This window comes from Poecilia mexicana, unplaced genomic scaffold (genome assembly GCF_051168715.1).
Source record: "Poecilia mexicana isolate PSO_F unplaced genomic scaffold, ASM5116871v1 scaffold_13, whole genome shotgun sequence".
NCBI lineage: Eukaryota > Metazoa > Chordata > Actinopteri > Cyprinodontiformes > Poeciliidae > Poecilia > Poecilia mexicana.
In genome coordinates, this window is record NW_028263382.1 from 28,775,912 (window position 1) to 28,785,861 (window position 9,950).

At 40.4% G+C, this 9,950-nt stretch overlaps 1 protein-coding gene across 1 annotated transcript; it reads right to left on the reverse strand.

The window, feature by feature from the left end:
• Nucleotides 1-1,685: 1,685 nt before the first annotated feature.
• Nucleotides 1,686-8,500, reverse strand: LOC106904217 (extracellular calcium-sensing receptor-like). The gene is made up of 10 exons (XM_014968430.2): nucleotides 8,235-8,500; nucleotides 7,848-8,151; nucleotides 6,916-7,002; nucleotides 6,736-6,843; nucleotides 6,453-6,619; nucleotides 5,885-6,362; nucleotides 5,560-5,790; nucleotides 5,356-5,479; nucleotides 3,088-3,560; nucleotides 1,686-2,989 (listed from the first exon to the last, which is right to left on the reverse strand). Exons 1-10 carry the CDS (start codon nucleotides 8,498-8,500, stop codon nucleotides 2,549-2,551), a joined length of 2,679 nt encoding a protein of 892 aa, XP_014823916.1. The 3' UTR covers nucleotides 1,686-2,548.
• Between the last annotated feature and the right edge of the window lie 1,450 nt (nucleotides 8,501-9,950).

Here is a 9,950-nt window from a genome sequence, read left to right on the forward strand (position 1 = left end):
GCATCGGTGTAACACAGATGCCCTCATGACAGCTGAGAGGTTTTACACAATCTCATCATTCAAGCATGTTTGTAAAATCTATCCTCCATCCAGGAAACCTAGAAGAAAAGTAGGCCTCTTTTCCACTGAGACAGGCCTTTAGTATTCTGTGCGTCTCTTTTCAGCCAGACTGAGTGGGTGATGAGCATCAAAGTAATGTCCAAATGGATGTCATGAGCCAAGGTTTTTCACAATAACACTGCATCATCAGAGTTTCTTATCTGGGGGATTTTATTGTTATGATTAAACATCTTCTTTTATGTGAGAGAGTTTACAAGTATGTAGTTGTTTAAAATATCTCCTGTGGATATGTTGGTTGTCTTTTACTGAATAAATATATTTTCTAATCTGTCATTACCTATATGTTTTCAGAGATGGAGGGTGAGCACTGTCACCAATTGTGCTTCGTTTGAACATGTTGGACTGGAAAAAACCTTTTTGTTGGTTGTTAACATTTGGTTTACTTTTCACAACATTTGGCAAATTTTTAGCAAGTCCTCATAGGAAAAAGTTTAAGTACATGCCATTGTGCAAGTTTTTGTTTTTCATTCTTTTTCGTTAAATTACCAAAATCAGTTGCCGCCTCCGTCTCTGCGTTTGGGTGACGTACATAAACCACTGTGTATGGGACGCAAGTTTCATTGGAACGCAATGAAACTCAAGTTTTACTTGAGTTCCGAGAGTCAAATTGGTGACATCCGCATGAGTTTTATTTTTTAACAATATCCAGGATTGTTTGGCTTTAGTTACACGTTTCATCTGACAGTGAGAACTCAACCCAAAAAATAAATAAATGCACTGAAAAAAATAAATATTGCTTCTCAGCTGAACACAGAAGCATTATGCCAAGTGTTGCCTCTGTGTTTTTTTTTTTTTCGTCTGAATTGTTGGTGTTATTTGCAAACACTTCAAAATAAGGTGGGAGGGAAAAAAAAAACCTCAAACATTATAATTGTGAAGTAGATGTCAGCTGTAAACGGTGGCAAATGAAAGAGGGTTCGCAATCTAGCAAATATCTTCCTTAATGCATTCTATTAAGCTAAAGTAATGGCTCTGACCTCATTAAAAGGTGTTAGCGGAGAAAGCGCATTAATATTATTAACATATCTGCTCATGTTTAACGAGCCGCAGTAGCTCTCCTTTTGAAACTGTTAAAGTATGTGTCTCTTTGCTTACCATATGCTAACGTCCATCTCTGTAGGGTTGAAAGTTCTCGACATTTTTACTTGGACAGCACAGACCTCTGCTGTTCCTCCTCCGCTCAGTCCCAGATATCTTAACAGATAAGGCTTGAATACACAACAGCCAGTCATTCTCTTATTACATCCCCCATATCATCATCTTCACACTTCTCTCCTTCTTAATAAGGTCTGAAAAAGAAAATTTATTTTCTGCGTGTTCACAACCTCGCGATCCTTTCATCTCATTGAGGAAATTACCAAACATTTTCTCATTCAAACCCCATTAATTATTTAACCGTCATTTGGAGTACATGTGTTCCAGTCCTCTAGATTAAGTCAAACAAACATCGCTACATTCATAAGCATTTCTAATAATTGCAGACTATGAACAATGAACACTATGAACAAAAATCCATCCGAAGCTCCTAAATTATTATTTTTTGACAAAGAAAAAAGTGCACAGATTCCTCTAAATGACGCTTCGATATGAGTCAATGTCAATTACAAAAACAAATCTTCTCGTATCTTTTCTCCTGTCTATTCCTGGGACACCAGTAATGTTCTCTGTCTGTCATATTCAGCCACATTAACATGTCTGGGGAAACAACAACCCATCCGTCAGTCCGGGATAATCACTGCTGGTGTTAATGCAGCTGGGAAAAGAAGCAAAATGTCACACAATTTGGTTTGTTAATAGCCAGGCGGGATGTTTTCAAGGGAAAGCCTCTAGAGAATCAGGATTCAATTAACTAGCCAACGCTGGGATTTCTGCGCAGCGTTGCCTCAGAAACCTTGGGCCTCATCATCCTCTGTTTTGTGAACTGAGCAATGACACGACTGCCAAATCCTGGCGCGATTCAGCTCTGAGACGTCTTTCATATTTACATTCACGGTGGCGGGAGGTGGAGGTTCATCTCGTCTCCTTTGTGTGACATTGCTTTTGCTTCTGAAGTCTTGCAGCGCTGTTAGTGTGGGTGGCGGCAGAGGTAGGGAGTGTGTAGGAAGGAAGGTGTGAGACAGAAGGAAGGAAATTCCTGGTTTTATTTTTCTAAGCCAGAGATTAAATTGATCTTAATAGCTCACTGCTACCATCTGGTGGTAAAATATATCCCACAAGCTCTTTCTTTCTTTCTTTCTTTCTTTCTTTCTTTCTTTCTTTCTTTCTTTCTTTCTTTCTTTCTTTCTTTCTTTCTTTCTTTCTTTCTTTCTTTCTTTCTTTCTTTCTTTCTTTCTTTCTTTCTTTCTTTCTTTCTTTCTTTCTTTCTTTCTTTCTTTCTTTCTTTCTTTCTTTCTTTTGTGGTAGGAGATGAAACTAGATGTTTAAAAATCTAAAATTTGCCAGAGGGAGCTTTGGACATCAGGTGTTTCCTTGTGTTCTTTTCTGGCCTGAGCAGGATCATGTAGCACTTTGGGGCAAAGATGCAACCCAGCAGTCCATAACTGGAGGCCAGGATTGCAAACACTTCTGTGACTGTTGCGTACTTCCCCGGAGAGCTGATGTAGGCGGGAATAAACGCTATCCAAACGGCACAGAAAATCAGCATACTGAAAGTGATGAGTCTGGCCTCGTTGAAGCTGTCGGGAAGCTTCCTGGCCAGAAAGGCCAAGAGAAGACAGAGGACTGCCAGGAGCCCAATGTAGCTCAGCACCAGAGCGAATGCAATGTATGAGCCTTCGTCACATAAGAGAATGATAAAGTCTTCCTCACGCGGCATCAGTTGGCGTGGAGCAGGGGGCGCAACGAGCAGCCACACGGTACAAATAAGAACCTACAAAAAAAAACACACAAAAAAAACACAGATGTCTTATTCAAACATTTTGAGAGGTCTTTCCAGATTATTAATTTAAAAAAACACCAAAGCCTTACCTGGGTTATGGTACAAATAGCGATGATTGCTTTTTGCTGTGAGGGGCCAAACCATTTAATGACATTGCTGCCTGGGAGTTTTGCATTGAAGGCCACCAGCACCACTAATGTCTTCCCTAGGACGCAGGAGATGCAGAGCACAAAGCTGATCCCAAATGCTGTGTGGCGCAGCATGCACGACCACTTGGACGGCTGGCCAATAAAGGTCAGAGAACACAAGAAGCAGAGCGTCAAGGAGAAGAGCAACAGGAAACTCAGGGCCGAGTTGTTGGCTTTGACGATGGGTGTGGTTCTTTTGCAGAAAAATATCAGGACCACGATGCAGGTGCTGAACGAGCCGATGAAAGAAATGGCAACCAGGGTGATGCCCATGGTGTCTCTAAAGGAGAGGAACTCCACCCGTTTGGGGATGCAGGTGGTCCTTTCAGCATTGGACCAGAACTCCGGTGGGCACTGCGCACACTCTATGGCGTCTAGAGGAGAGATAAAAATGACTTAGCTGTGGCACCCAAAGCTTTTTCATTATACCTTTGTGCAGGTCTCATTAAATCAGAATATCATTAAAATGTCAATTGCTTTTAGAAACTTATTTCAAAAAGTATAGATTCAATAATTTATTTTTTCAATGTTTTTTTCTGTTAATGTAAATCATTATTCCTTTGATTGGAATAATAATCAACATATTTGATGCGGACTTGCTTTATGACTTTGATAATGGCATTTGACAAAATGCGATGCTTGTTGGCTGTTTCATAACTGACGACTGTATGATGTTTTAATGATTGATCAATCAATAGATCAAATTTATTAGCATTTTTCAGCAACAAGGCAGTTCAAAGTCAAAGACATCATCACAACAAAAACACATCATTTGAAGACCAATAACAATGCATTTTGTCAAGTATCATTGTTGAAATCACTAAACTCACCAATCAAATATGTTGGTCAATGTTCCATTTGTTATGGTTCACAAGCAACCTGGAACTGCCTTGTTGCTGAAATGTGCTATACAAATATATTTGACTTCACTTGATTAAATGAAAACCAAAAACCTCTCAGAAAACTCTGAGAACTTTCCCAGAAAATGTGTATTTTACATAAAAAAAACAAAACACATAAACGGTTTTACTCTAGAAATGCTATGCCATCCCTGCCGTATCCTGGGGAAGACAGCAGTTGTGACAGTTGCCCTACACAATAACACTTTCAACAAGAAGGATAAAATATTAAAGGTCATATCTAAGGAACCTGGTTGTTCAAAGAATGTTGTATGCAAAGGACAGCTGAGTAAAAGAAGAAAAGCATAGAAGAAAAAAAATACTTATAAGGCGATGTAGAGTTTGAGGGAGATTTACAGATGTATGCAGTGGAGCAGTCACCAGACTGATTCCTGACAATGCACACTTTGTCAAGCTCACAGTTTGTTGGGAGGATGCCATGAAAAAGGCCTTCAAAAGGAAAGTACCCAGACCTTGCAGTCAACATCAGACAGTCAGGACAGAGCGCAAAAATGTAGCTAGCGGAAGAAGGTTTCTGGGGGCTTTATTGCTACATATATTTTGAGACTGGTCTCGACATCAGTAGTCAAACCTCAGGCCAGATCTTCAGAGAAATTTCGAGTGTGGCAGAATGGAGAAGTTAGTGGTTTTGGCTCAAAAGAACGTAGTCCCAACCTGTTCTCCCACACAGGAAGGCTGGACAAATCCTTAGAAAAGTTTGATGCTCGGCTTACTGGAAACGTCTCGCACATAATGTGCAAGTTCTCATTGGATGTTAAAACCCAACTCAGGGACGGGAACACTGTGTCTCACACAGTCCTTGATACTTTGCCTGGTCCTTGATACTTTGCGTGGTCCTTGATACTTTGCCTGGTCCTTGATACTTTGCCGGGAAACTGAAAATAAATTTAGCTCTCTGAGAAACAGAACTCAGGGTTTTCGTTCGCTGTAAGTCTTCACTGTCAAAATCATGCAGTCTTAAGAGGCGGGGTCATTTGGACCTCACAAGCTTTGAACTCTGTGTGGTCCAGAGGTGTGCACTTTGATTAACTTTTTTTTTTGTTTGTTTTTTGTGTGGTTTTGGAAAACAACAGTTTGATGGGGCAAACCCCACCACCCCCTTCCCTCGCTGTGTGACCATTTACTACACCAGGGTGAGGTTAATAATATGATTGACTTTTCAAATGAACTAATAAATTAATTTTAGATGCACCTGTACAATAGATCAAAGGATTCAACACAATGGGCCTGCTGAATAATTTTGCCTCACCAGAGAGATTGCTGATCTTCCCAGCTGTACAAGCCACACAGTCATAGCAGCAAACAGGAAAGTTGGGTCTCATTGCCTTCCGTGTGCCTGGAGGACAAATAGTGCTGCATACTGATGAGGGAACCTGCAGGAAAAAAGGCAAGCCCAAGATAAACTTAGTTTCTGCTAAAACAGTTTTCAAATTCCACATCTTTTTATTTTTACCCTGGTTCGGTTGCCATTCCACAAAATGATGTCTTCATGGATGTACAGTTTTTGTTTAATGTCTCCGGTCATGCCATCAAATTTGCCAATGTTGATGAACTTAAGTTCCCCATTTGGATTCATCTGCCAGTTAACGAGATCATACATGGCTGCGGGGTCGCCATTCTCATCAAATTTAATTTCACTTGCAAATGAATTCAAGTACCGTACTTGCTTTAGGTAATGAAGTAGCTAAACAAAGAAGGTGCGTGCGTGTGTGTGTGAGTAGAAGAAGCGAATGGAGACGTCTTAAACTGCAGTGAGTAACTTAAGCATGCAGTCGTACCTGCCAAGGCTGAATAACATCTGGATCTGCGCAGGACCTCTGGAAAAAAGGCCCTTCTCCTTTCACACAGCTTTTCATTGCCTTAAGAGCATAGGCGACAGCATACACCGCTTTATAGACGTTGTAGGAAATCCTCAGCTGTGACACATCTGAATAGATATTCGTCACATTCCCAAGGTCTTCCTCTCCAGAGCATGGAGGCTTACTTTCACCTTCCTTTTCCCGACTTTCAGTTTGAGCGCCCAGGGTGCAATGAAACACCTCTTCCCAGAAGGACACAAGGAAGGGATCCGTCCGGGCGTCCGATCTTGACGGATTCAAGCGAAGCAGAAAGTCTCGCAATCCCGGAATGCTTGCCTGCTGAATGGCAAAGCCAACTGTGCCCTGGAGGATGTGGTGGTACTTTTCGGGGGTGGAAAGTACAGATGCTGTGCTCCAAGCTTCACTGGCTAACCACTGTATCCCAGTGAGCTCACTTCTGTATGTAACAGGGATGAAAGTAAAAGCACTTAAAGTGTGGCGTCTGTGTATGATTGGTTTCCAGCAGTCTAAAACTAAAGCATCACACCTTTGTACTTCGTCAAACAACGTGGCCGCATCTTGTTCCACAGCAAATACGAGAATCACCTTTGCCCCAGACAGCCGGATGACGGAAATGATGGATGAAATTTCCGCCTGCTGTCTGTTCTTAGGGATAATCCTATGAAAGGCAACACAAACACCCAACTTTGTGACCTGGGAGAAGAAAAAAACAAAACAAAAAAAACCCTGAAGATCCATAGTGAGCTATATTTTAACATTAGCTCGCAAAAGAAAATATTCATACTTGTATTCATAACTGTTCGACAAACCTCGTTAGCGAAAATGTTTGCCCCGCCACGACCATAGGCATCATCACCTGCAATCACACCAACCCACGTCCAGCCGAAATGCTTAACGAGCTGAACCAGAGCGTCTACCTGGGAATAGAGGAATGCTGAAGTGAGAGACCGTATCACTTAATTATGTGACAGTTTTCTGTTTCTTCTGACCTGGAAGAAGTCACTCGGCATGGTCCTTAGGAAGGCAGGAAACTGCTTTTTGTCACTCAGACAGGCGCAGCTGGAGAAATAGCTGATCTGTAAAATGATCACAACCTTGAATAAATGGGGAGTTATAATTAGAAATGGAGAGGTAGCTAAAATTGTGGGATAGAAGTAAACTAATTTAATCTTTTTGTCACTTTAACAAATAAGTAAAAAGTGTATCATGTATTTGTACTTTAATGTCATCCTTTTCATATGAAATCTACAGCAGTAAACAACCCTTTTTAGTTAATCATTCAGTAAATCTTAGTGACTCTTCTATGAAAACCTCAGAAGTTGCTTTGTGAAAATTAGAGCAAACATATTCACGAAGGCCAACTAATACAGTGGAGGAGCATTTTAAAGCAGGGTTTGATTATGAAACAATATCAAGTTTTTCCAATCTAAAGAAAAACTTGTCAATCCAACATCTGAAAATGACAACGGCACAATGCTTGGCTGTACAAAACCAGCTGTAGAAGTTTTTTCACATTTGGCCATGTGATAAATTTGTATCTTTTTTTTTTTTTTTTACGGGATACACTGAAACAAACATAACTGCTTGAACCTAAAACCCTTTGTTTGCTAGAAAACTGAAACTCCGCATGGCCCCGAGTCACACAATGAAACAAGATGGAATCATCAAGCCGTGAGAACATTTCTTGCGAAAAGGGACAAGAAAATTGCCGGTTGCTGCGTTTGCGTGTTGCAGTTTTCAGATTCCAATTTGTCAAACATTTCAAAAAGTTTGGATTCTATCTTTTTCTGTTGGTCCTTCACATAAAATACCAAAAAGTATACAAGAAAGCTTGTGGTTGAAATAAAGTAAAAGATATATTTTTTTTAAAAACCCATTGAATATAAATTGTTTTCAAAGTCACAGTACAATATGCATTTACTTGTGGCACGGTGAAGACGCCAAGGAAGCGAGCCACTACAAGAGACTGAGTGGAGCCTCCGTCTCCAATCACCAGCGGCACGCTTTCATTGCAAGTGCTGCTCCTCTGAGATTTTTCTCCGACCTCTGAGCTCTTCTCACCCCCCATTAGCTCCATGGCAGCCTTCAACGCCTGATGCGGCGTGCTGCATGAATCATAGATCTTGTATCCGACCGTGACGTTCGGAAGAAGCTTCCCCTCCTTGTTGATCTCTTCGATTGCAAAGATCATAGTTTGCATCCAGCGGAATGTTCGGAAATTGAATCTGATTCGAGAAAGAGTTGATATAAAGCTGCATGAAGAAACTTTCTGATCAGGATGATTACTATTTACAATTACAAGTCTTACCTGGTGCATTTACTTTTAGGAGGCTGGGAGGTGAAAGGCAAACTTTGCTCCTCCACCATGTCGTGAAGGGAAAAGAGGCCCCCCAAAATGATGTCCCCCTTTTTCTCCAGCACAGGCATAGTGTTGGGTATCATTTGACATTGCAGGCTCAGGTCTTGGCTGGAGTTGCAAGGAAATAACAGATTCAAAACAAAACTCAAAAACACAAACCGAGTTCTCCTTTTTGTAGGAATGACCACAACTGATACCATCCAAAATAGCTTCATCCTACTGTATCAAAACCTCTTCAAATGATTGCACAATGGGCTGTACAAAAACAGATGCGAAACGACGAATGGAAATGCACAAAAGCCAACTAGACGAGTTTAGAGGAGCGTTACAGCCTGATTCAAAAAAACCCCTCCAGAGTTCTTTGTCTTCGCAGCCCTCATAAAGCAGCAGATTAACTATCCAGCCTCTAGTGTCATGTAAGAGATTCTGCCCTTTGGCATATATATAACATTTCCTTCATCAGCATCAAACTCTCAGAAAGATTTAATTTCCCTTTTGGCTTGTGTTCCGTGGAAAATAATCCCTGGTTTCACAGCAGGCAACGACAAAAACAAAGAGGTGGAACGGGCACCGAAACATCAGGGAGAAGGATATGAGCTCTGTCATAACGCAGAGTTATGCTTGAGTAAGGTTAATTCATCCTGCACTGATGCGTTGAGGCACACAGTAGACAAGTGTCACTGGGACTGTTAAACTACATTAGATCCACTTTTTGTCTTTCAAGTGCACAAACAGAGAGACAGTTTCCATCATGTTAGAAGACTTTAATCCTTCCTGGAAGCATCACTTTCCAAAATTTAAATTGACTTCTACAACATGTATGTACAACAATAGCGTAGCGTATAACATTTGTTGAATTAAAAAGACTGATGCACTCGATATAAAAGTTGTCATACCTCTGTTCCAGTTTTCCTCAGTTGCTTCAGTGCATTTCTCTCTTGACTGCACAACAGCTAATGCTTTTTTTTCCCCCAAAAGAATTAGCACAAAAAGCAAATCACTTGTTTAAAACGGATAGATCTTTCACAGAAATGCAAGTATTCATGTCAATGTCAGTCCTGACATCATTGTTTAGAAACAACATACTTAAGTTATGATATATAAAACGGGAGAGGATAGTATGGAAGCAACTGATGCATGTCCAGAAGGATTTGAAGTTATTTTTTTGGAAGAAATGAAAACCTCCAACGGTGATGAGCTCATGACTTAATATTGTGAAGGTTGAACTAACAGTTATGAGTTGTTTTTTTTTTTTCATTCTGATCAGAGAAATGCACCTAAGCAATTGATTAAAAAATAATTATATTGTAGAATACATTTAGTACAGTACAGCTGAAAAAATAAGGTTTGAGGGGAAATGTAAAATATATGAGCTTTAATAGCCTAGTTGCATAAATTGTTAAACTACTACCACTGAACCACATTTTGGTTTCCACCATCCAGCGTTTCTACAACATACGATCATGTAATCTGAACTTTTGCACGGCTAAACAAACAAATTGTCAAGATGTGATGTCGGTAGACTCGATTGCTGTAATTAAATCAAGCGGTGCGACAACACTTTTGCTCAGTTTTTCCTGACTGCTTTCACAGCTGCATCGAAGCAATCATGAAAAACTACAGCTTTCTATATAGGCAGTGTCAAATTATGCTTCTTGCAAAGAA